At 39.7% G+C, this 27,222-nt stretch overlaps 1 protein-coding gene across 4 annotated transcripts; it reads left to right on the top strand.

Moving 5' to 3' along the window:
• The first annotated feature begins 1,522 nt into the window (after nt 1–1,522).
• Nucleotides 1,523–26,634, top strand: LOC102211623 (cAMP-specific 3',5'-cyclic phosphodiesterase 7B). 4 transcript variants are annotated; one of them, XM_013913974.1, is made up of 14 exons: nt 1,523–1,810; nt 4,961–5,021; nt 10,474–10,857; nt 14,453–14,542; nt 17,488–17,651; nt 17,745–17,808; nt 18,029–18,124; nt 19,279–19,379; nt 20,545–20,676; nt 20,775–20,866; nt 21,296–21,440; nt 21,573–21,669; nt 22,117–22,197; nt 23,232–26,634. In XM_013913974.1, the coding sequence occupies exons 3-14, from the start codon at nt 10,542–10,544 to the stop codon at nt 23,441–23,443; spliced, it is 1,590 nt and encodes a 529-aa protein (XP_013769428.1). In that variant the 5' UTR covers nt 1,523–1,810; nt 4,961–5,021; nt 10,474–10,541; the 3' UTR covers nt 23,444–26,634. The 4 variants fall into 4 exon arrangements, with proteins under 4 accessions (XP_013769428.1, XP_013769430.1, XP_005745632.1 ...); XM_013913976.1 differs by lacking the exon at nt 10,474–10,857 and adding an exon at nt 7,325–7,387; XM_005745575.1 differs by lacking the exon at nt 10,474–10,857.
• The last annotated feature ends 588 nt before the right edge of the window (nt 26,635–27,222 follow it).

Raw genomic sequence — 27,222 nt, 5'->3', positions numbered from 1 at the left:
TAGATGCAAGTAAAACACAGCAAAATATAAATCTAATCAAGTAGTTCCATAACTACATGGAAGTAAGTACTTCCATGCTTTAAACGCTGCATGGTCGTTCTAATGTCTGTTGCTGCCACAGGCATCGCACGTGCTTACATCATTGTCATGAGACACTCTCACAAACAAAATCATGACAGTTTATGCAGTAACGCAGCGTGCTTATAGGAAAATAACAGTAATCTCATTACTTTTTTGCAATAGTAATCCCTTACATTACTTGTTAATTGAAAAAACTAATCAGATTACAGTAATGCATTACTGCCCATCTCTGTTCCTGACAGCAGCGCAAACAGGCCTGATGGTGAAGAGTAGTCATAGTAGGCCTCCTTGCAGCCCTGTGAGTTGGAACATTGGCTGTGTGCAGTCTGTTCCAGATTGTCTCAGTATCTCATTCTGAAAAATCTGTAAAAGACTGCCTACTGCTCCTAAGTGCCGACAGGGTGAGGAACCAGTCATCCTGTGGTGTCATCTTTTTAGAACACCCACTTTGCGGCCTGCCTGTGACATCTCCCATTATCTGAAACTTGGTCTTCAATTTGGAGATGGTACTTGCTCTGACTCCAAGTAATGCTGCAACTTGTGTTCACAGAACACCAGCTTGAAGTTATCCTATGGCACGAGACCTATCCAGATCAGTCAAATATGGCATACTTGGAGCAGACAACAAGTGACGCTATAACAGGGTCCATGCTCACAGGTGTTGCTAGTCAGGCAGCTGAAGCTCAAAAAGAAACTTGAAACAAGACTCAATAGCAGAATAAGCTGTTGGGCAATGGCAGAGAAAATTTTGGCAAATTTTTAATGGGTGCAACTCACATACTCAAATCTGCCGCTCAACCCACAAATGTATTTTTCCTACAATTTTTGACCCATTTAAAGGGGAAATAAACAAGTTTTACAGTCGTATGAGATTTATTGCAAATACGGTAAGTATTATTTCAACAAACTTTTAGTGCAGTTTATTTCGTTTCTGTATATTTCTATTCCACTAGATGTCAGCATTCAGCATGCTGAAATATACTTTGACTAATGTTTTTAAACGTGGCCTGAATGGCAACAACCAGATTGTTTGTTCTCTAAGATCACCAACATGTGCGAACTACTCGGGGACGATTGTTTTATAGAGTTAACACAGAAATGACATCCATTTACTTATAAAAGTGAAATAATGTGGTAGTTGTAGTGTAGTAATTATTGAATCTCTGTTAGTATAAAATATATATACTCTTATTTCTTCCAGTAAACAACTAAAGGTTGGGCTGCATTGCTTTATTGTGTTGTGCAGTATCCTGTAGTAGTACTCACCCATACTTTAGAATATTCCAAATTAAAAACACTGTTTATTTGATAACGACCAATCGTAATTAGAGCAGGTACTGTATCCTAGTCCTGATTGGATCTTTCCCAACAAGACCCGCCCCGCCCCCCTCCCCTCCTTTCCCTCTGCGGCTCACCAAGCACATACACACACAGCAGCAGCACGCGGGCAGGGGCGGAGAGGGAAAACAGCAACTTCGGTTTCACCTTTTAAAAAGCCCACAGTGTCCTTACCACGCGAGTATGATGAGGGGCAACCGCGAGAGGAGGATGAAATAGTTGTTTTAAAACAGTTGTCAGCTCGGACTCTGTCACCTTTCGTCCTGCTGTACGCGATTAACTCCTGAGCTCCCCCGTGACATGAAAACAGTCCGCACGCGCCTGATTCCGTAGCGTTCACTTGTCATCTGCGAGCTGCCACGATGGTTAAATGTCCTGTTTAATGGTCGAGGTACGTAGACTGTGATTTTTTCCCCCAGCTGTGTCGGCTGCGTGCCTCTAAACAGACAGACTTGTTTTGTAATAGGCCTTAACGGCAGAAAGCCGTTACACCGTAACGACCTGTGAACAGTCTTTGGCGCTTAAATGAGAGTTTGTAGTGAGCGAATACTGTTTATGGTGCATGCTGTGGCGTTGCATTAATACCGGATGAGCATGCTAGTATTCTCATATGGACTAAATGTTTGCACGACATGTAGCAAGCCAATAATGACCTTGTGTTTTTTTGTGGTAAAGACTTATTGGTGCAGGCTTGTTCTTGTACGCCGTGTTTGCTGCAGTGTTCGGCCTTGTGTATTATTGCCATGTGTCACGTCAGTGTACTGACAGATTTACAGCAGTCAACCTGCAGCCTGGGCACTGCAGACCACACGCAAGCAAGGGAAAGATGTGAAGTGGACTTGTTTTTGGCTGGGTTTGCTTGTGGTGTTTGCTGACATGCCACAGCATATATGTTAAGTATTAGATGTTCAGTTATAAATGTCTAAGCAGATACTTGAATTGAATATGCATAAATTATTTACATAAGGTATGGGTAAAGAGGTGCATGAAAATTATTAACCTTATTAACCTTATAAATAAATAACTCTAATCCTAACTAAAGGGTCTGTAGCCTATTAGACAGGGTGGTTTTTACAATAAAAGTTATTTCAGGAACTTTGTAACCCACCTCATGGTTTTCCATGAAGCGTGGAGCTTACTCAATTGTGGGGAAGATGGTTTAGTTGTCCCCACTTTTTGACTGTGTGGTATTCTAGTGCTACCAGCAAGTTTTTGGTAGATGATATTATTGAGTAATTGTTGAATTTTTGGGTTAGTTTCTGTTAAATTGTCATTGTTAGATTAATTCCCTGATTTGATGTTTACTATTCTCTGCCCTCTGATATTTTGAATAAATGCTGATTATGCATTATTATGCATCATTATGCACACTGCTTATTTCTTTTATTCCATGCATCACTTAGTACAAGTGATGCCTGCACAGACCCTGCCCATGAAAACTTTTGAAGAAACTGATCCATAACATTAACATTTAATATGTGTTTTCTTTGACCATGTTCCACTTCAGGGTTTAATGAAATTTGTCAGTTGTATATATGAAAAGTTTTAAATAATTTAAAACTATTTGTTGTCCAAACATCTGTATCCATGACTGTCACTGACCTGTTGGTACCCGAGTGGACATTTAGCTACAGATGCAACCATTCATATGTTGTACCACATCCATTTTGTATTGGCTAAATATTCAAACATAGTGTAACGAAAATTTTAAACACTTCAAATTGTCATTTGTTTCCCTAGCACAAAACGGATGGGGGATAAATATCAACAAAAACAAAACATTGACTCCCCGCTATGTACAGGAGAGTGAAAAGCTGTGTTAGTCATAAGCATTTGAGAGAGAGAGAGACTTAAACTAGAAAGCTGGCCAAATGAAATGAGTAATGATGTGAGCATAGAGATCATGGAAAAAAATGACAAGACGTGTCCTGTAAACATGCCATAACCACGTGGGCTGAATGAGCGAACAGTCACTGCCTCTGGTTTGCCTCCTTCCACCCATTTCCTGCTTGACGGTAAACAATGTGCGCTAAATCAGATGTAAATCCTCCTACTCAAGGTACATGTTTATGACTGTCTTGCTCCAAAGGAGTAACAAAGTAAGAACATGTTTAATAATGGATAACAGATGATTTGTCAGGTTAGCTAGAGTACCTGCTTTCAGTCATGTATATATATATATATGTATATGTGTGTGTGTGTGTAGTTTGTTCCCACATTGTACCCAGTACCCTCTCACCCGTTTCCAAAATGCACATAGATGTCAAGCCATTATAACTATTATAGCCATTACTGGCTATTATAAATAGATGACCTCAATTGGGAAATGTACCGAGCTGTGTCTGACTGATCTACAGCACAGGACTCTGGGTTTTAATTATACTCAAGAGCTGACATCAGATCAGGATACACAGGCAGATGTGGCACTGCTAGCAAGCTTTATTAATTTTGACTCATAAGACAGTCATGGTATTTTAATCTTTTGACATTCATATTACTTTGAAGGGACTCTTCGACATTTTGTAGTACAAAACAAAACAAAAAAAAAAAAAACTTCCAGTGGGACAGTAGCATCTGAGCTGAGAGTCTTAAACGGAGGCCTGAGTTTAATTGGAGGGTGAGAATAAAGTTTTCTGAATATATAATTGAAAACAATTACATAAACTCAGGGATTGTGACATTTTTGTAAAAATAATTCTTAACTGTAAACTTAATGTTAACTTGCCGTTATACCAATAATGATAGTAACAGTGTAATAGTATCAGGTATTGGAGGGTGGGAGTTGAGAAGAACAGTACTGTGAGTCTTATCTGCTCCATCTTTCACTATTAAAGAAACAAACAAACAAACAAAAAAACATGTGATTTAAATTAGAGACAAGTACACCTTTGATAGAAAATGACTAAAAAAGATGACTAAAGACCCCTGGCCATGAGGGCCAACCATGTGGAAGCATGTGATCAATGCGCAAATCATTGCCAGTGTATGCCAGTATGCCGCCTGACCCACTTTTTAGCATTGTTGGCCAAAACACAGACATGTCTCTACTGGAAGCACAGATGCCAGTGTCACTGATTGCCCATACCCTCTCTTACTCACTGTGATGAATAATAATCTTTAAATAAATACCCTTCTTCCTTCCCCAAATTACTTTTTCAGTTTGACAAAGCACCCAACACAGGAAGTGTCCTGATGTGATGAAAATAGACCAAAATCTCTTGAAATATTTGCTATTTGCTATGGTTGGATAGATAGATCATCTTTAGTTCGTTTTTAGTTTAAATTCAATTTCCATTTATAACTGTTCATTTAGAATTTCTCTTACTTTTAAGTGAGGGCTTGTGGGAAAAGAGTGCAGGGGTGGCACACAAGTGTGAAAACCGTCTGTGGCTTCACACGTAGGGTCACTGCGGCTTTTAGCACAGTTTCCTTTTTCACTAAACACAGTTCATTGATAGCAGTGTGCATATTTTTGGCCTTTGTAATATTAATGTCAGCCTTTCCTTCCCTTTCCCCTTTTCCCTATTCCTCTCTGTCACAGAGGTGTGGAGCTGTAGCCTTCAAAAGTTGGGAGCAGAATGCCATACAGGTTCGCATGCTGGGTAAGAATGATCATTGACCCGATTCCATCAATGTGCTACGTATGCTGTAAATAGAGCATATGTAGTCAGCTGTAGTCTGGTAGAAGATAGTGTTTTCAGATATTTGGTTTCAGGCTTTCACTGACCTTTGGCCGAGAATAATCTCTATGTCAAACAGGGATGCATATTTCCGCTATCTCTGTAAACTGTCTACATTGTTCAGCTCTGTGGGTTTCAATACACAATGTGTTTTTAATCTGGAAAAGTCCTACATATGCAGGACTTAGCCTGCTTAGGCCATGTTTTCAAAGGCTTTATCTTGAGAGGAGATATAGCTGTTAATCATAACTACAGTCTTAGACCTTGGGGATGAGACGATGAAGTGTAGCCACAACAGTGTGTCTAAAAATACAAATGCTGATGTCGTTTAACCCCTTACACCATGAATGTCATTGTAGCTGTTATAAAAACACAACCAGCACTATTTCTTGAAAGTTACTATATGAGACACTTTCACTGCTAAGACTCACTGTGTTATTTAACGTTTTTAAAATACATATACAGTATCCTTATATCTATCAATTTATCTATCTAAATGATAGGTAATGGGTACAGGCTAGTTTAATGACTGCAGGCTATAACTAGGCAGAAGACAGACACTGTGATGAGAGTACTCAGACGGAAACTCAAAATTAGGAAGGGGTTCCCATTAAAGAAAATAAGACACCTGAAAGAGGTCAGTGAGTCAGGCGAGCTGATTTTTGTTCACAGCTCTGACTTTGACCCCCTTTAGTTTCACATGGTTTGTGCGGGAAATCCTTGACAATGCTTGAGTTTTACGGAGAAATGCTTGAAAACATTTGAAATTGGAATTGCACTGCTATCTTTATAGGTCGCTGTTTGTTTCAGTAGTTTGCCTGAGATCAATAAAATCATTTAGAGAAGATTTTATCTTTGTCTTTCTCAGAAAATGTAGGAGACGTTTGTCGATTATTGCATGCTGCTCTGAGCGTGTGACTGTAGTGTGATCAGCTATTCTTTTTTTTTTTTTTAAGTCTGTGGGTGGGACATGACAACATGTGGGGGACACTGCAGCTTCAATGAGTGCAGGCTTGAAAAGAAATCATATTAAATTAAAGAAAGACTCAGTCTTCAATTCTCCTTCAAAAATCTAAAGGACAGAGAGTCAGTGGTTTCCAGCCATATAAAGTGATCTTTATTAGAAAACCTACAAAACGTACACTGTTCACATCTTTTTTCCCCTTATTTTATTTTTTATATGTGCACATGTTGTGTATGAGCTGTGTCTATCTGATAGATAATGACTGGTTAAACCACGGCACTGTTTACCCCCTGTTAACATGTCGTGCGGAGATCTGGAAATGCATTACAATGATGCAGACGAAAGCCATATGTAGAGAGTGAGCAACTGGTTAAAATTCACTGTACGGATTACAAATGATTTCAAATGTTAAAATTTGAGTTGAATGAAATCTTAAGTATGTGTTATTAATGTTGATATAGCATTCTGCCTTAAAGGAACACCTCAGACTTGAACAGAGAGTTATCAGACACAGATATGTTTTTATTTGCTGGTGGTTTTAAGTAAAAGAGGCATTTTTACTGTTCTCCTTAGGCTACAGAGATTTAGTGTTCCAATCAACCAAGCTAAAAAGAGTAACCCAAGGCACAGATTTTCTTATCTGGTACAAGGTAACCTTTAATTAAAAATTAATTCAAGCTTAATTAAATATTAATTCAATAGTGCAATGTTTATGGCAGCAAGACAGACATTTATGCCAGATGTAATGTAAATGTATCATTTTCCACAAGGATGGAATGCACATAAGGTCACTGTGACCTTGACCTTTGAATACTCAGATATAATCAGGTTATGATAAAGTCCAGGTAATCACATTTCATATTTGCCAAAATTGCAGAATTTTCCTTAAGGCCGTTGCATGAATGAATGATGTGAACATATAGACAGTCCAAGGGTTCAATCCTCTGAAAATGGCTGTCACTAGTCTAAGCATAATAATATTCCATGTTTAAGGGGAAATTTGTTTCTGATGTGAATATAGTAAGATTCTTGGTGCAAGCACAGAGAAATACTACAAATACAGCCAACAAGAAAATACATTTTACACAAAATAACAAATGCTGATCTAAGCTACAATGAAACAACTATATTCTCAGCACATAGCAATGATACATTTTCAATGAATCACTCTGTTCTGCATTTACTCTCACTGCCTGCTTCACACAGTTTCTCACAGTAGTGTATCTTTTATTTTAATGCTCTTTGTCTCGTGATTTCTTAGAACGAACTCCCTGCAAGTGATACGTGGCGTTCAAGGCTATGTTCCTGTCATGTGTGTGTGAGGGTGAGTGCGAGGGTGTTGAAACTTTTGTCTGCATGTGACCGTTTCTCAAGGAAACAATTCCACTGGAAAAACCAAAACTGTTAGTACTGCATCCTCCAAATGAAGTGCATGTAAAGAGGAGCACATGCTATATCTAACTGGCTTACATTCACTGAAATTCATTCAGATTAATAGATTTCAGCAGCCACAGAAATACATATGTTTTCAGTAAAGGTGATAACGAATAACAGATACTTCCATGTGAAAGTTCATTTTTCCTGCAGAAACAGAGCTTCTAACATCTTAGGGAGCTAGTCACACTAAAATACTAACAACAATATCTACATCAATTTTAGCTGTCATTATGATCTAGTTTTCTGCTTTTATCACATTTTTATCTCACTGTTATGGTTCTGAAAAGCTGGATGGATAAACTCTGCGTTAACAGAGACAACTGATAACCAGCAACCTTGTGATCTCATTTATCAAGGATGCTCAGTGTTGGGCTTCAATGCTGAGGAGCTTCATCAGCCTTGGTTCCTTATGAGAACCAGACTACATTTCAGTGGGTTTGAGAACTGAATATTCTGTTATTTAGTAAAAGAAAGTCGTGACAGGCAGAATTTATAGGCTGCATTTGTGAGTCATCAGTGAATTTCATGTAATAAGTCTTTCCAAAGGCAATGACAACACTGTTTCTGCAGTTTTGCCATTGCCAGCTTTTTAGGTCCAGCACAAGCAATTTGCAGTGGAAATCCAGGTCTTTAATGGTTGAAAAGACATAAAACAGAGAGGTTTGAACTTGTCTTGAGGTACAAGTCTCTCCTACAATTGGGCCAATAAAATCAATTAGGCTAGAGAAGGGACACAGTTGCATGATGCATAATGGTTGTATGAGATAAAAGAATGAATTAGGCTTAAGGTAGAATTGATAGAACAGAGGATTGCAGATATTTAGCTTTAGTTTAGGGACATTAGCTAGCTGATTTAAAAATTACTTCATTTTAATTTTGAAAACTGACCATTTTCTTTTAACATTTCTAAAACATGAAAATCTTCTAAGAATTTAAAGGGGTTTGGGTTGTTTTGTTTTTTTTCTCAAATCTTCTTCTGCCACTCTCAAAGATCCTTGCTGTGTTTTGGCCCAGGGCTGGTTAGTCACCTATACTGAAGAATTCAGAGCCAATAAATCACAGCAAATCCACCCAAGTGTTCCTGTGCCAGTGAGGCCTTAATGAATGGTGACTCACAGCATGCACTTCGTTTTACCCCCGAGCAGAAGAAGTTTATAATTGTATTCTGTTGAATCCTGCTCCTATGGCATTGTTACTGAGTCAGTGCACCTGGGAACAGGGCATTAGTAAAAAAAGAGCTTGTATGCATAAGAGTTAAATAAACTATGCGCCCGTAGAGGTGGGAATCTTAAAATAGCTCCTGATATGCTGATGACGCAGATTGCAAACTCTTTCAGGTGATCTGTCCACTTAGTTGTAATATTCACTGTCAATACAGTGTGCTGATTAGAAAATGCAATATGTAATAGGCTGCAGTGATAGGTGGCTTGCTCTTTGTGGTAACACCATTAGTCAATATTCTGCCAAAGTAATCAGTGACAACTTCCCTCTGTTCTGTGTTTAAATATTTATTAGCACCAAGTCCTGTGCCATACAAATCCCATCCCAACTTCTTAAGTTTTCCCAAAGTAAATAAATAAATAATTTTAAAAAGTTTTTAATGTCAGAGTTGATGATTTAAAGAAAGATCTCCCACTCTGGAGACTGAACCTTGTAAAATGACACAAAAATTACTGCATAAGCATAAGCTAAAAAGTTGGTCCAGCGTTCCACGGCCACGACAAACACTGCATGGTTTCTCCTGGATCTGAGGTTTAGCTAACAGATGGACTCCTCTTTGGTACCGTGAGTGACCTCAGTGCCCCCTCGTCCCCCTAATTTTGCTTCCTTTATAGAAGCTATGTCAGTGGGATTGAAGAAATCCTAAAATTATTCCTTCCACATCCTGACTATAGCCTAAGTTGACATCACCTCGCATTTTGTCCGAATTTCTTCAAGGCTGATCAAAAGTCATGCTCACCAAAGATCTCCGCTCCTGAGTTTTTGCTTCAACTACTACCAGAGCCACACTTGGCCTGCAAGTACCTACGAGCTGCCTTCAGACACCCACAAGCTAACCAAGCCCAATAGGATTGCTTCTCCAGCCTAATGGCTCACTTCACCACTGATGTCCACCGTCTGGTTGAGTTTACTACCTCTATTTATGTTATTGTAATTTTCAATATCTCTCTTTGCTTTAATTTTTTTTAAAGTAATTTGATGCATTGGAAGTTGAATGGACATTATTTAATATTAGTAGTATTTTCTATTGTTTCCATCCAACAATGATGCATATAATTGAAAAAAACTGTAGGCATGTAGTGAGTTCTTATAGTCTTGTCTGCCTTTAAATGCTAAATTTGTAAAAAATAGACTTAATGTTTTGAACTACTGTTGTTGTGAAAATGAATTCGGGGGACTGATGCGTCTGTGTATATATCCTAAATTCACCTCAAACAGCTTTGGTCTCACTATTCTCACCATGTGACAGAAGCTGTGAACCGAAGCTCGACGGTGTTTCCCACAATCCTATTGGTCTGTTATTGGGCTAGTAGGCAGAGAGAGACGGTGTGTGAGCGAGCTTAGAGAGGGGGAAGGAGGGGCTTTTAGACTCCACAACAAGGTTGGCGCGAGTGAGATTGAAGAGGGAAGAGAGAATGCGGCAGAAGGAAGAACCAGACTGTCAGTGGCTCTGGGACAGAGGGATACGCAACGATTCTCTTCTCTTGTTTTTTGGCTTTTCACGGCACCTCACTTTTTGTTTCTTTTTTGTCACTCCTCACCTCTATGCTCTCATTCTTTCTGTTCGACTGACTTTCCTTTTACTGATACCGTGTCTCCCTGCAGTCTCTGTTACACTGTCCTACATCTAGACAACTCCTTCATCCTCACCCATGGCTACCTGACAGTGAGCTTCTCCTTCTGCCTTCCCTCTTCTTCTCCCTCTTTCTTTGTCAACACCACCATATTTTCTCACCCTCTCCTCTGTTTCAGCCTCTGTTTGAGTTTGATATTTTTTGGTGCACCTGTCATCCATCCTTCCATCCCTGCGTGGTATCAAAATGCCTGTCCTAGAGGGACTCTGGGGCCCAGATCTCAGGATGCGGGACACCGGTCTTGATGTTGGGGTCTGTCCAGAGGAGCCTCCTGATTCTCCAGTTTGGGGTCCCCTCAGGACTCCTCCTGTTACATGTGGTGGCCTCTCCCTAGCCCTGGAGCTACCAGCTCTTATACGGCAACTCAGAGCAGCGTGGAGAGCACGCAAGGGAGGCTCTCAGAGGCCAGAGAGAAATCAAGCAAGTCCTTGGGTGGAATCAGGAAAGGAGCAGGAAGAAGAGATAAAGCTGGACACAGAAAACAGGAGTGCACGTGTGGAAGGTAATGCGTCCAAGTTTGAGAGAGACAAATTTCATACGTCTCAGTTTCACCCATTAGCACTGAAATTAGTTTAAGGTCTTGTTTTTTTGTGGTTTTGCAAATGCATTTCATTTTTTTAATTTAAATATTGAGCTTCTGAGTCCGTGCCATGTTTTCACTGTTAACAAGACAGATTTGACAGATTGTCTCTGACAAGCACTCCTCGGGCCGTATGCTTACATGCGCGTGTGGTCGTACGCCACGCAGGTCGAAATGCGGTTCAGAATAGTTCAGACAGCTGAGCAGAGTAGACAGTGAAATGAGGGATTTGGGCTGTAAAGCCAGAGGGTCCATTAAATAAAGCTGTGTTACCATCTGTGAGCTGCAGCTGTCCGTGTGACATCATCAATCAAGCCTATGTCTCTTACTAACGAAGTTCAGCATCAACCGCAATTAAGGACAATGTGTTTTATATTTAACAATCACAGTAATAAAGCATTGGAAAGTTGCATAGCATCAGTTGCATAGCATCATTATCACATAGGATGTGATTCCAAAAACTTACGTTGACTGAGTATTTATTGAATATTTATTTTTGACATTTAGAAGTGTTTTCGGCTCGATCTCGGACTTCTTCTACGATACCTTCAGTTTGTCTTATCAGTGTTTAGTGAGACTTGACCTTTTAAGGAAAATTAATAGGTTTGAAGTCTGACGGCAACTGGAAAATATTTTTATAATAATCTGATGATTAAAATTGGAACAGCGTGGATTTTTAATAATGAATCGATGATTCATAATGTGGGGAATTACCTTTGCTGACTCAAGCAAGGGGGAAATGGAGAAATACTGTTTTCTGTCGGTGACTTTCCCTGTGATGACCTCATACATGCGACGATTTCTTAATGAGGGCGAATGGCTGTCTGCGCACTGTTTGATATCAGCACATACAAATGTGTGGAGACACTGCTGATAAGTTGTCAGTGGTGATTGTGAGTCATTGTGACATTTACTGTAGCAAGGGCTTAAAGAAAGCGTCACAAAGCACAGATGGATAGTTTTTAAAAAACACAATAAACTTTCATCCTGTGGTTTTGGATGTCAGTCTTAGCAAGACAATGAAGTAGAAGTGCACATACTCATAAAAAAAATAAAAGAATGGTAGCATTACCAGTGGGTTTTTACTGTATCTGGTCAGTGTGTTTACTGTATTTATCTGTGTATCCAGATAAAGCAGCAGCTGTTGGTGGAAGAAAACATCATCTCCCCCTTTGTGTTTAAAATGTGTTTTTCCTTTTGTTGTTTTTTGTTGTTTTTTTTGGGGGGGGGGGGGGGGTTGCTGTCATATGCTGGCACTGCATATGAGAGCAACGCATCTGTTAAAATTTCAGAACAGCCCCAAAGTACAGTTTGTGCCACAAACACCCACAGATTCATGGAAGCCAAGTGAATGTATTCCTGTCAGTTCCCCTGTGTCTGCTCGCGTGAGTGGGCGCTATGTGGCGAGTGTGCCATCTTGTTTTTGTATTTGGAATCAGGGATTTAACCTCATTTACAAGCGTGCATGTGCACAACAGCATGGTCTGCGTGACAAGGCGCATGTGCGTCGCCGCTTCTTTAAAACACCTCCCGACTGATTCACGTTTTCATCTGAAATGACCCAGTTTTGCGCATAGTGGAATCAATGACCTATTTTACCACACGGAGTTAAAGGAAGAGAGAGAAAGAAAGAGGGATGGAGAAGAGGAGCAGGTGGTGATGGAAATGATGGCTCATATTGAGAAGGGATGGGGTGTAGTTGTTGAACGGGAACGAAGGATGAGGGCACTAATGGAGAGGGAGGAGGATGTGCAAAAAGATGCCAAAAATTAGGGGAGAAAATGAAAACTTGGAATGATGTGAATGAAAAATACTGCAGCTTGAATAGAGGGAGAGAGAGGTGGGGGTGGAATTGGTGTGATTGTGTTTGTCTGAGTTAGAAGGAGGATGATCTGTGACTGCGGTGTTTTTCCAGAAGATGTATTTCCTCCTCTCCTCGCGCATCAGAACACAGGATTAAGAGCAAAGAGGCCTTCCCCTTATTCTCCTTTTATTGCAAAAACTAGGCCAGTGGGACTCCTCTGCCTTCTTTAGCAGGCTGAGTCACTTCCCCGCAGCACTTGTTTTTGTTTTTTTTACATGTATAAATCAGGATTTATAACATTTGTGCCATATGTTTTTTCCTGCAAAGCACACATACACACACACATGCAAACACAACATCTACCTGCAAACTCCAACGCTTTGGCAGCTTAAACTTGCATAGCAAGATCTGGCAACTCGAGGGCGTTACCACAGTGACTCAAACCCCATTAACAGGTAGTTCAGTTGCTTTTAGCATCTCCTAAGCAAGACTCAAAGAGGTGATGTGATTTGGCAACCTTAGGGATATAATACGCTCCAGTTCCCCACAACTGACGTGTAAATTATTCAGTATACCCATAGCTTATTCAAGTGCAAATTTTATCTGTGTGCATGTTGGCTGTGACTTAGGACCTAGTTCTTTTGTGTCTCCTCTCTGGCCTCAGAGTGTGTGAATTGCAAAGTGCTAAACAGAGGAAGTATTAGGAGTCTCTGTTTAGCTTTTGTGCTCCTTCTCCATCAGATAGATGCTCGAACCACAAGGAAAACCCAGAAGGGGACCTCTCAGGCTATTCAAGACTGTGGATGAGCGTTCACACAGTTTGCTGAAACACTCGATTCCTTTCAGGAGAAAATTTGCTGTTTGAAATCCATTGGCATTTATCAATATGTTCCCCAGAAAACATTTGTCAGCTGTGTAAACAGTGGAAATCAAGACATTAGGCTGATAAAACAAACTTTTCAGAGAAGGAACAAAAACAAGACTCCGGCTCTTCAAAGAAATCAATTTTTTTATACCAGGAAAGAAAAAAGTTCAGGTCTTTCAATTAGTCTTTGGTTGTAAGACAAACCTGACATTTGATTCAGATTAAAACCAATTGAAACCATCAGTTTCAGCTACACACACACACAGACACACACACAAAGTTTAGGCAATAACAATCTGATAAAGGCAAAGTGTTAGTGTGATCCATTACAGCTGCAAGGTGGCATGAAATCCATTTTCCTCTGGCAAACCCGGATGAGATGCATGATGTCCTGGTTCTTCTGTGTCATCAAGGATCTTCTTGTTTCACGGGGGCTGATCTGAATCTGAATCCATGAGGCTGATTATCTTGACTATCTACTTTAAGTACAACACTGTTCCCAAAACCCTTCTGGCTGCTCTGTTTTTTGTTCTTTGTAAAGTTTTATTTTGCTGTTTTCACTGCTTTGAGGCATTGTAAACCCACACAGGTTTTTGTTTGTATCATCTCTGCTAAGCACATTGAGTGTACTTACAATGAAATGTCTTATATAAATAAAATTGCCATTGCCGTCAGCCCCTTGTTTGCTCTCATTCCGTCTCCGCGCTTCCTCTTGAAACGTTGACTTATTATTCATGGGGTATGTGTGCCACTAAAAGCCACCACAAAAATATAATCCCAAATCTTTCTTTCTTTATTCATGTTTCTCGGTTACACCCCCTCTGTCTTTCTTTCTTCTCTCCATCTAGCTGATGGCAGGCTGAACACTGGTCATGCTGGTGTGCTGCTGGCTGAGAGACGAGGCTCTTACCCATTGATTGATCTGCGAATTTTAAAAAGTAAGTCTCCACATTTAAAAAAAATATACATGTAAAAAACTATTCTCCTTTATACTTCTTGGAAAATGAAATTTTCTTGGAACAACAATAAACTGCATTTGATTGTTTCTGTATTTTAGTCTAATATTAACACCTACTAAAAGGTACAACAGTGAAATTTAAGTCAAACAGTCAAGATTTAATTGAAGGGCAAACTTTCAGTTTTCATTCAAAGGGTTTAACAAATGTTAATTAATTAAAACTTTGTTTGCAAATCACACACAATATAAGGATTGTTTTTAATACTTGGGTGAAAATCAGCCCATGACTGCCTGAAGTGTAGAACCCATGAGCATCATCAGATACTGTGTTTCATCACTTGAGATGCTCTTCTGGGCTTTTAATGCAGCCACCTTCAGTTGCTGCTTGTTTCCGGGTTTTTCTGCCTTCAGGTTTGTATTTAGTAACTGAAAAGCCTCTCTGTTGTGTTGAGATCAGGTGACTGACTTGGCCATTGAAGAGTATCTTATTTTGGTGCCTTGAGAAACTCTTGGGTTGTTTTTGGAGTTTGCTTTGGGTCATGATCTGGTTGCACTGTGAAGCTCTGTCTGATCAGTTATGCAACATTTGGCTTATTCTGAGCAGAGAGTGTAGCCTTGTACACTTCACAATTCATCCTGCTGCTTCTATCATGCAGTCACATCATCAATATACACCATCCAGCCATACATGCCTATGCCATAACATTACCTCCACCATGTTTGACAGATGATGTGGTATGCTCCGGATCATGAGCTGTTCCTCTCCTTTTCCATACTTTTCTCTTCCCATCATTCTGGTGCAAGGTTTCACCTGTCAGATTCTTTTTTCTTTTCCAGAACTGTGAAAACTCTTTGAGGTAGGGCTGTGCGATATGACCAAAATCTCATATCCCGAAATAAGAATTCTATTTTCCTGATAACGTTATAAATCACAAAAATTTTACATTTCCTGTAAATTCTGTGAATCTCAGGCAGCTCGACTTGCGTGAAGTGTTTCCAGCTGCGCGTCCTTCACCCTGAGTCGAGGGTTTTAACCGATGCATGAAACTATATATTTTTAGACATAATTTGTATTTATTACACGGCGTGCTGCGGGTTGCCTGTTCTAACGTGTGAGTCTAAGGTTTATTTTTTAGCACCTGGCGGCTGTTATTTTTACTTAACATCCGTAAATAATCTGCTCTTTCACGTGATTCAGTTTATTTTGAAAAGTCTCAACAGGCTCTTGAGCTTTATTGTGAAAGGTTTATGTGGAACATAAACAAGCGGACACGCGAAGGTGTTACCGTCGTTGTTGCTAACCACAACGCATAAAAACAGGCGCTTGTCCGTCAGTAGTGTGGTTATATTACATATAAGAGAAAGAGAGAACTTTAAGAAATTAATATAGCCACTACAGTGACCATCAGAACGATGAAAAAATATTGTCGTAAACAGTCTAATCTTGCCTTGTTGTTCTTGAGTGTTTACCAGTGATTTGCACCTTGTTGTGAACAATGATACACCTCCTCCAGAGGTGTGTTCATGACTTGGTTAGATGTTGTAAAGTTGTTTTTCTGAACCATGTAAATGATTGTATCGTCATCCACTTTAACTGTCTTCTGTGGTCTTTCAGGTCTTCGAGTGTTACTTAACTGGTATTCCTTCATTTTAAGAATATACCAGATTGTAGATTTAGCCACTCCTAAAGTTTTTGCTCCTTCTGTGATAAGTTTGTTTTATCAGCCTAATGTTGGCCTCTCTCACTTACCCTGATCTCTTTGAATCATCTCCAGATATTGTCTGTATCATTTGGGAACAGGCCTCATCTGTCCATAAAACTGCTTGTCAGTCAATTGTTATGTATTATTGTAGGGTCTACCTTACAATATAAAGCACCTTGAGGGGACTGTTGTTGTGATTTGGTGCTGTATAAATAAAATTGAATTGAATTGAATTAAATTATTTTTGACCCTCTGATAATGGAGAACTGTGTTAAAGAGTGGCTGTAAGTCATAAACAATTAATGCACAATTTTTTTAACCCCCTCATCTTAAAGCAAAAAGTCTGCACTTTAATCACATCTATTTTTTCTTTCTTTGATTTAAAATCCACTGATGTTGTTCACAGAGGCCAAGCAGTCTCTTTGTTCAAAACAGTTACCTAACTGTACATCTGTGTGAAGCAGTGTTAGTCGTGTCAACCTAAGAAAGTGCTCAAATTTCTTAGTTGTTTTTTTTCTTGTTACATAACAATTACAAAATACTATCCTTGTAAACCACAAAGGCCTTCTAGAAAAGACTGTCTGACATTCCCCCTTCCCTTTTTTTTGCTTTTTACTAAGCTGTTTATTTCAGCTATAAATACATTTAATGACTAACAACACATGGTAAAAACAAACAAACAGTTTTTATGAGTGCTTCTGATTTTAACATATATATATACTTCTCTTGTTTTACTGGCATCAGGTTGGATGTGATAGGCTACTACTGCCAGATGGTGGCAGCAATGTGCCTGTAAGCAGTTTACTGAGCATGATGAAACAATAACAAGAAGAAAAAAAACAAAGCAGTAAAACATGTGTGCCACTGTGAAATTAGATGCTACTGTATAAACAGGAGAAACATGCAAAGCCAGAGACAACCACAGCTTTCATGAAGGAGGTTCAGTGCAAACTCATATCACAAGTCTACCACAACTATGCACAGTCATTTGAGCAGGGGTGGAAGAGGGGATTTTCAAAGAGTAGGCAAATACCTCCTGGTGAATAAATTTTTTTTGAAATTCCCACCCTTTGTAATGATGGGGTTTTACCTAAAATATTTCTCTTCTTGGTTTCTGTGACAGAACAACATACCATTTAAATCCTGTAGGTCACCCATTTGTGTAGAAAACGTGTTTCAGCTATTCACACAACATGCATTTTCTTTCTTTTTGTAATTTAAGCCAGTGCCCAACAGGGGGAGGTAGAGACCGTCACCAGGAGAAAGGTGAAGCGTCTCCTGAGCTTCCAGAGATACTGCCACGCCTCTAGGTTGCTGAGGGGGTTAGTTCCTCACACCCCCAGGTCCTTACACTTGCTTGATGATGACTACCTGGGACAAGCTGCTGTGAGAAAACACACAGACATATTCATATGCAGTCAAAGCCATACACATATTCCCAACAGATAAAGTCTGACAATTTTCTTTCTTTCTTTCTAGCACATGCTATCAAAAGTAGGCACATGGAACTTTGACATTTTCCTCTTCGATCGTCTTACAAACGGTGAGGTGATTTATTATTAAATTGGTTATTTTCATAAACTTTTTTGACCCCCACCTACAGGATACAATCCACCATCACTCTATGCATGCTTCCAGCACAAACACTGTATAAAGTTATTCCATATGAAATGTAAAACGTGATTTATTTATTTTTTTAACTTTGTCGACTTACTGATCTGAGTTATATGAATTCTTTTGAATGTCAATGTTGTGTGCTTTAGGTAACAGCCTGGTGACGCTGATGTGCCATCTCTTCAATGTCTACGATCTCATTCACCACTTTCAGCTGGATATGGTCAAACTTAACAGGTTTCTTGGTAAGCTGCAATAAAGTGTTCATAGTTTTTTTAAGCTTCCGACTTAAGGAATTCTACACTTTCTCAGCTTTAAAACACTGCTGTCCTTACACATAATTATTTCTCCTGCCTCCATAGAAACATTACTTACTATGAAGTGCGCCTGCACTGTTATTTTGGCGGGACTGAAAGCTGAGAAGGAAAACTCCCAATTGCTTTTTACTCAACCAGTAAATCATTACAAAAGAGACTCTGAGCACTAACAACAAATCTGGGCAAAGTGATAGTCCGCACATTCCTGTAGTAAGTGAATATTAACCCAGTAACCATAGCAAGCTAAATGGTACCTCATAGACACTGCAGAGTAACAATGAGCTACGTGTTGTTATGGCAACAGAGCACACAGTCAACATTGTTTTGTAATTTCACACAGCAGAGGAAAGAAACACAATCTATGGGTTCAAGTATAAATGAATTTTTGCACGATGGAAATTACATTGAATGCCCCGCCAAAATACTATCTGTCTACCTATCACCTGCCAGCTTCCTAGTACTGTGCAAGTCAGTGTGATGTCTGATTGTGCTGGGTGTAATGTAAAGATAATGCAGGAAGTAGTGTGGTAAAATCACAACAAACAAGTATTTATTATTTTCTGTAGTGAGATTATGTCTTAAACTGATCATCTCCAGTGCCAGCTGACCCGATTCAGACATTGTCTGGACTTTGTGTGCGTAAACTGATCGCAGTAAAGACATTTCAAGTCATCAGAATTTTATAAAACTAATTAGCCATTTATAGGACTTGTTAAGGAGTAAACACATCACCCGCTGTGTTCACTCCTTCTGAATCAAACTCTGGTTCTTTTTCTATCGCGGTGCAGTTTGCTTGTGCAGGTGTGAATGTGGTTATCACACCATGGTGTGACTATGATCCAAGCTATGAGGATTCAGCTCCCACATACCAAGAGACCATTAATAATTGACATATGAAACTATCTAGCACATATATTTGTTTCGCAGGCCGGACGTGACACCCTTGGACCAGGGTAAACAAACTGTTGGTGTGAAAACACCCTTAAAATCAAATGGAGATTGAAACAGTCAAAACAGTAGTGCAGGTCAGTGGTGTGAAAGTCGTGTTTCACAGGGTTTGGCCTTGTGTTTTTCCTTGCTAGGCATGGTGCAGGAGGACTACCACTCCCAAAATCCCTATCACAATGCTGTTCATGCTGCTGATGTTACTCAAGCCATGTACTGCTACCTAAGGGAGCCCAAGGTAATGAATAATACTGTATTCACACACACGCGCTCTGCCTCTCTCTATCTGTCATACTCACACTGTAAGACCTCACCAGGCTAAGCTTCTCCTTGACATATTCTATTAGCTTTGTTCCCTCTGGGATAATTCCCGCTCACTTAGACTCAACGACACATCAATCCATAGCTCTGAGAACTCTCCAAAGCCCTCTGACCAGATTAAGCTTCTCTGCATCTTTCCCTTTTTTCAGTAATTGCTTTTGTGTCCTCTTTTGCTCTGTGAAGTGCTTTGTGATGCTTCTATTTCGTTAAAAGCCCTGCATGAAATTCAGTCAGCACATGCACCAGTGTGTCATAGACAACAAACATCCCTTTATAAGAACAGGCCTGGAGGTCAATATTCTATGATTACATGCTATGGCACACATCTAGGCTTTAACTGCAAGTACTTTAAATGGCATGATACACAATTTGTTTTCTCCAGCAGGTAATATTTGTAGGCTATGAAAGTTAGAGGTGCTTTATACCACATTCAGATCTACTGAATGAGTAAAGCACAAGAATCACAGACCGAAACGCTCACATTATGTAGACGCACACACACATATTTTATCTACAGTCTGAGAAGCTGTTTTTAAAAGTGCTACAGTCATCAGCCCACATAAAATATTTAAAAAACAAACATATTACGGTGTGCCCCCACAATGCCAACAAGTGCATTTCCTTTCTTGCCTTCTCTTTTGAATGATTCTAGTTGAGTGAATTTATAAAATACATATTTTAGCCTGGTTTTCTGAAAATTGGTGTCACTTTGGCATGCAGACTGGAGCAGCCAGAGCTCAAACTACCGAGCTTCCAATTAGTGGATGATCTGCCCTACCTCCTAAACTACAGCTGGTGTAGCCAGTAGCTACTTAAACACGCAGATACTGTTTGTTTTTGTTTTTTTATGCCACTGCATGAATGTTTAAAATCTCATACACAACCTCTTTTGTAAGTACCAACTGTAAAAACAGACCCAAGAAGTGGCAGTAATAAGAAAACTGGGCACTTGTCAGACTTAGTATTATTTTCCAAAGAACACGTGTCTTTTCACAATCAAGCAAACAAGCTTTCTTTAAAATTTCTTTAAAATGAGTCCAAGTCTTCCTCCTGTGTAAAGAACAAACATTGCTGTGTTGTAGCTGGCAGAGCATCTGAGTCCTCTGGACATATTCCTGGGTCTGATGGCAGCAGCTGCCCATGACGTGGACCATCCTGGAGTCAACCAGCCCTTCCTCATCAAGACCAGACACCACCTGGCATCCCTCTACCAGGTACACACCAGTTTGCAGATGGATGTCAGCGTGTGGATGAAGGGCCTTGTGTCTCGGCCTGTTTGAAACACAGTTTGGTTTTTATTTGTCCTGTCTAGAACACATCTGTGCTGGAGAGTCACCACTGGAGATCTACTGTGGGCATGCTGCGAGAGTCGGGACTGCTGTCCCACCTGCCTGCTGACATGTCGTAAGAACACAAACACGAATACAGCATAGCAGGCTGATTTGGATATTTGAAAGTGTTACTGTAAAATTTCATTTGTTTAAATGGACAATAGGCAGGCTTAAGCTTTAACTCGCACAATATAATGGCTCTAAAATTTAATCCATCTGTGTTTGGACTGAGAGCCTCACGTCCACTATGTAAGTCTTTTGGAGGGAAGTATTCTAGTACTACTTTATACAATTAAAGCATTTTTGCTACTCTTGTTTCTTTGCACCATGAGTCTTTGAGCCTTCACAAGAAGGTCAGAGGTCAGTCTCGGTATGTGAGCGCCAACCAAGGAGCTCTCCATGTAGGAAGTTATTGTAAAAACAGTTGTTGCTCGGTTACAGGTGGAGTTGAAAGTTTGTGTTTTGCTGTTTCGTCTTAGTGACGCTTCCCTCTTTTCTGCAGGCGGGATATTGAACAGCGGCTGGGCTCTCTCATCCTGGCTACAGACATAAACAGACAAAATGAGTTCCTAATGACCTTCAGAGAACATCTGGACAACCAGGACCTGGATCTTCAGCTGGCTTCACACAGACACTTTATACTGCAGGTATAGTGCACCGTCTCCATTTCTCACAGCAATTCTTCCTGTGACTTCAGCTTCATTATCAGCTGAATTTGAATGAAAACCTTCTCTACATTTACCGTGTATGTGCATTTCTTTCAATCTGCAAATCTGCAGATTGCGCTCAAGTGTGCAGATATCTGTAATCCATGTCGGGTTTGGGAGCTAAGCAGGCAGTGGAGCGAGCGGGTGTGTGAGGAATTCTACAGACAGGGTGAGAGGATGTCTTATCTCAATTTATGTCAAGGTTTTCTCAAATGATCAGTGACATGATCAGTTCATACTTTTACTAATATTCAGTGTTAAAACCAAATGTGCATTTCTTCAAAATACCATTTCATTGTTTAATAACAGCAATACTCTTTCTGTCTTGCAAAGCAATTAAAAAATTCAAGCAAAACTCAATATTGATGTAAAAAAGAAAAAGAAATAGGACATCTCTAAATGTGAGCTCAATTAAATGTGTGTTGTTTTATCATAAATGTATTCAATTTAGCCACCACTACCTACTAGTTATGCAGAGATGTCATTTTTGCAAATAAAGACATCACTGTGTTTGAAGTCTATACAGAGTATTTTGTTTTTTAACAGAGATTAACATCTGTATCTCTCTTCATTATGTCTTATATCTGTTTTCTGAGTTCTGGCATTTAACCTGCAGGTGACCTGGAGAAGAAGTTTGACCTAGAGATCAGTCCTCTCTGCAACCAACAGTCTGACTCTGTCCCAGCCATTCAGATAGGTGAGTACTAGAGTGCACTTACAGACACACAACTGCACTTCATAGGGGCTCTCTGTGTACAATAAAAAGAAAGCACAACCCCTTTAATTCTAAGGTTTTATATATCAGGAGTTAATACAGTTTATCTGATCAACTACAAAACATCAAATATTTCACTGTGTCATTAATTGTTAAACAAAAACTAAGCCAAAAAGGAAGAAGCGGTTTGCAAAGGGCTAAGTATATCTTTACTGCTTCCACAGAAAACTGCTAAAAAAAACCCAAGAGCTACATCTCAGACTCTATAGGCCTCAGTTAGCATGTGAGATGTTAAAGTTCATGACAGTTCAGTCAGAAAAAGACTAAACAAGTTTGGCTTGTTTGGAAGGGTTGCCAGGAGAAAATGAAACACAGCACACTCATATCAGCAAGGAGGTGGAGGGGTGATGATTTGGGCTTGTTTTTCCAGCCAAAGGACTCGGGCACCTTGGAGTCACTGAAACAACGATGAGCTCCTCTGTATACCAATTCTATAGTCAGCTAAAGCTGGGCTAAAACTGAATCGTGCAACTTTTCAGTGATCCCCAGCTCAGCAGCAAATCTACAACAGAATGGCTGAAAAAGAAACAAATTAAGATGTTACCCAGTAAAAGTCCAGACCTGTGGCAGGACCTTAATAAATGAATGGCGACAAACCTTAATAGCCAGAAGCACTATTGTAAAGAAGAGCGAGCCAAAATTCCCCCACGGTGATGTGGCAGACTGATAAAGTCACACAGAAAAAAAATTATTGTTGTTCTATAAGATACTGAATCACCCTGCGTTTGCATTTTGGCTTAGCTTTGTTAAATCAATAGTGACGGTGTAATATGTCATGGTTTTTTTTGTCTCAGGTTGTATTTACCTACATTTAAGACCTGGTGATGGCTAGATTTTTCTTTTATTGTGTACTAATATGGAAATACTTAGAATCAAAAGGGAGCGCGCTTTCTTTTCACCCTGTTCGCGAATGCCGTACCGTGTGTACCTAACAGAAGATGTCTGTGTGTTTTAAGGTTTTATTTCCTACATTGTGGAGCCCTTGTTTGAGGAGTGGCACCGCTTCACTGAGCCCAGCCTGCTCAGCCAAACAATGCTAGATCACCTGCACAAGAACAAAGCTAACTGGAGCAGCTTACGATGTGCTCACACACCTTCAGATGTGCAAGGCCGCTCCCAAGCTGAGGAGCCTGAAGGAGAAGTTGGAGAGGGAGCAGACATCCCTTAATCTCCCTCCTCTTTCACGGGGTGTTTCATCTTCCTTTATAAATGGAGGAAAGGAGTGTTTTCAACTCCCCTGTTGTGTCCTCCAGGGTGTTTGCTCCCACAGCCTTTTGTCCACGGCTCTGAAAGTGGGAGCACTGGGTTGGGTTGGATACGTGAGAAATGGGTCCCTCTGCAGGAGCAAAGGATTGTAGCGCTGCAGGAATGATGAAAATGGAGGGAGATTTTCACAGTTACGCAGTCAGGATGGATGATCTTAGTAAATTAATGCAAATTTTGACAAAGTCATGCCTTGCTTAATAACCTGTTGATAATATGTGCTTCAAATTAACTGAGGAAAGTGGGAACAGAATGAAAAGTCTGGCAGAAGAGGATGAGTGAAGACAAATGTTAGTGTGTGATTGTGCAATGCTACTGGGAGAGTTTTTTAAAAAGCCAAAATTATATACAAATCAGCTGGACGGTGGTGGAATCATGATGTAAAATAGATGAAAAAATAGGCGGAATATATAAATATATCAAATATACTATGCTTTTTAAACATTTAGACAGTATATATTAAGCTCTTTACTTTTTCCTCGTTTTGTACTGCTTGAACTCCTGTTGGATGCTTTTTCAATCAAGTGTCTCACTTGTCTACTTTTCACTGAAGTGCGTTTTTAACTAAAAGCACTAAGTTGGTATGACAAGGTACAGTAAACTGTAACATGTATTCTGTTTTAACCTGAAAGAGTGACCCAGATAATAAATACCCTTTCTGACTTATACGCACACACACACACACACACATACACAAAAGTGTCATCAGCCGCTAGATGCTGAACACTGACCGTCAGGTGGATGCTTGTTTTTGTGACTCGAGCTCGCTCGCCGAACGCAAACGAGAGCCATTTTTAACAAAAAACAACCAGTTTGTCTTCATGCAATGTTACGCTGTGTAAATACTGTGATATACAACCTCAGCACTTCACATGCCAAAATCTCAGCAATGTGTTCATCTACTTACAGGGTACGGTCACTCTTTGTAACAACTTTATAGGTGCATTTATTTCTAACCTCACTTTATAAGCTCATATACAACAAAGCCTTAACAGCAACTTGGTCTGTCTGTGAAGCATATTGTGTAAGGAGTTTTGTTTTTTGGAGAAGCTTTTTTACAGTGTATGCCTGTTTTTCTTCAGCCATACCAGCATATACTGAAACACACGCACAGTGCTGTAGCAGCTTGTTTCCTGATTGATCTTTCACCCGCTATCGGGGTCAGATTAGGTCGTACAACGGATAAACAAGGCCAAGGTGCCCATATACCGTTATGACACATCATCTCACTGCTTTGTTACCTCTCTCAGACTTTTGTACTTGGTACAGTATCCTGTCTTAGTGTATGCCATGAAGAGACTTGGGCCAATTAGTAACTGCAAATACCTCTTAATTCATATTTATTCTGCAGTGTTACAGAGAAGTATATGCCATACTTACTAAAAATCTATATGGTTTAAATGGTGTTTATAATGTGTATTATGTCAATGGTGAGAGTCATCCATAGAAATTAAAATGTGTGTAAATACTGGTTGGTCCAATTACCAAACACACTGCTGTTAAACAGTCTATTTTTAGCACTCTGCTCTGGTTCTATACAGTTTGGGTTGTCACATGTATGCAGTGTTTACAGATGCCCAGGTTTTCCTGAGCTACAAAGGAGCTTTACGATTCCACCGACCCAGCCAACACGCAGTATATTCTGTACACAATGGTTCTACAGCATAATTAAAGCTCCAGTAATGACATGTTCACAGAAAGTGTAAGATTAATGACGTTTCTATGATGTCTTTTTTTTTCTAAAGCTGCGCTAGCTGTGTTTTAATGTGCAATAAAGTTAAAAGTCACTGGCCGAGTTGTATGAAAAAGGCCGTATTCATATCTGTAGCTCTGGTTATTAATGGGTAAATTATTAACGTGTCTTCACTGTAGCACTCTGTTGGCTTTGCTCAGACTCGCACTGTTGTTTGGCGTGCGCTCCTATGTCACTGTTATCACATGTGAAAAGGTTTCATTACTGCATTGGTGCACACTGGCCTGTTTGATTGCATGTAGTGACAGCAGAGAAGGTTTACCGACTAATTCAGCCTCGTTTTCATTTGTGAGTTCTGCTCCCTTTGCCGAGAGCAAATCTGTTTTGTTTTTTACCATTAATACCGAGTGAAAAAACATATAAATATGCTACCTGAACAGTATTGAATTCTGAAGTCACACGTTACTGCCATACTGTAGACCCAGTCCAGACAGAAGGCCTCAGACTGCCTTGTATTCAAATACCTCTCAGAATTAGCACTGATACAGGGTAACTGAGCCATACTGACTTTACTTACTATTACATGTACTGTATGTCTATATGCCAGAGTAATTATAGTATCGACATTACCATAAATATATCTCACGAAAAAGAAGTCTGTGAATTTATATTTTGATTCTCTAAAATAACAGTCGCACCCAGCTGTTTTTTATACCTTATATATAGCATATACTCGTAGAACAACATGTTACAGAATCCTCTGATTTACGTCCTCTGAGGGTATTCTGCAATCAGCAATAACCGACTAACTGTTTGCAAATAATAAAGAAATTTAATGCCGCAACAGATTTTAATCTCACCAATAATCAAATGTCCTTCATTGCGTATAGTGCAGTAACTTAATGATTTCTAGAGAAAGTGAACGCAGTGCTTAAGACTTCAATATATAAGCTCCATTTTCAGTTCTTCTAGTACTCCTCATACTTTAGCTTAAAGTTCCCGGTCAGTTTCTGACTGTGAAATCTGGATCTTTTCCTATTGCATGCTCTTCATCTGCAAAAGGAGTCTTCTCAGTTTTAATTGTTCATATTTCTGTGTGCTACCTTATGGACTATTATTATTACTACAGTGCATAATTATTAGCACAGCAGCTGATTTAAACAGAATATTTTTTGAATGAAACCTTTCACATAAAGCTCTCGATATCCTGTATCACTAATAGAGGGAACTGGAAATTAAAGAGCTGTTTGCACTATGTCTGTCATGCAGTCTAAACAAGAAAAGAGTCTCTATATGGAAAGGTGGGGTGTCTGACGGGTCCTCTGACTGCTCGACTGTACATTTGTGTTCTGACAACCACCCTCTGAGCACTGTGAACAATATAATAAAAGATTTTCAATAACCATACGAGGTCTCAGTTTTTTTGTATCTGTATTTGTGCTCTAAAAAGAAAGAAAACGGGAGGACTAAATGGGAGTTTTAGCAGCTGTAATAAGTACAATTGACCACTAGGTGGTGACAAATCAATTTCACTGGCTTTGATGCCATGCCATTAGTCTTCAATGACACGAGGGCACCTTTGTCTGCTGTTTTGTTTACAGTATGACTACAGTTGTTAACCAGGCAACCAACATGATGATTTATGGGATGTAGGTATGGCTCGGGGTTATGAGCTCTTATGTAAAACATAAATAAATAGAAGAAGAAAGATGGGGCAGAATCAAGCAGCATGGAGTCGTGTTTATTGCAGTTGCAGGGCAAAGACAGAAGATGAAAGAATCTAGACTTTTAAAATTGCCAAATTGCGATATCGTGGTGTGTTTACTGCATAATTGAGCATATTTTCTTGTGAATTTCGCACAATAGAAAAATGAGGGAGCGGGAGCTGGGAGGACGTGAGCTATGCAAAGTGTGAGGAGGGAGAACAAGCCTTAAGAAAATGAATGCGGGGGGTTTAGTATTCAAAATGGAAGAGTAAAGAGAGTGCTGTA

This window comes from Pundamilia nyererei, unplaced genomic scaffold (assembly GCF_000239375.1).
Source record: "Pundamilia nyererei isolate P.nyererei 1_Seehausen unplaced genomic scaffold, PunNye1.0 scaffold00161, whole genome shotgun sequence".
Lineage (NCBI taxonomy): Eukaryota > Metazoa > Chordata > Actinopteri > Cichliformes > Cichlidae > Pundamilia > Pundamilia nyererei.
Note: the sequence above shows the minus strand (reverse complement) of the source record. Positions and strands in the feature narration are given on the sequence as shown.

Coding starts and splice junctions, on each gene's coding strand:
- LOC102211623 (XM_013913974.1), top strand. CDS start 10,542: ATGCCTGTCCTAGAGGGACTCTGGGGCCCAGATCTCAGGATGCGGGAC. Junction 14,543..17,487: donor TGATCTGCGAATTTTAAAAA/GTAAGTCTCCAC, acceptor TTGTAATTTAAG/CCAGTGCCCAACAGGGGGAG. Junction 22,198..23,231: donor TGTCCCAGCCATTCAGATAG/GTGAGTACTAGA, acceptor GTGTGTTTTAAG/GTTTTATTTCCTACATTGTG.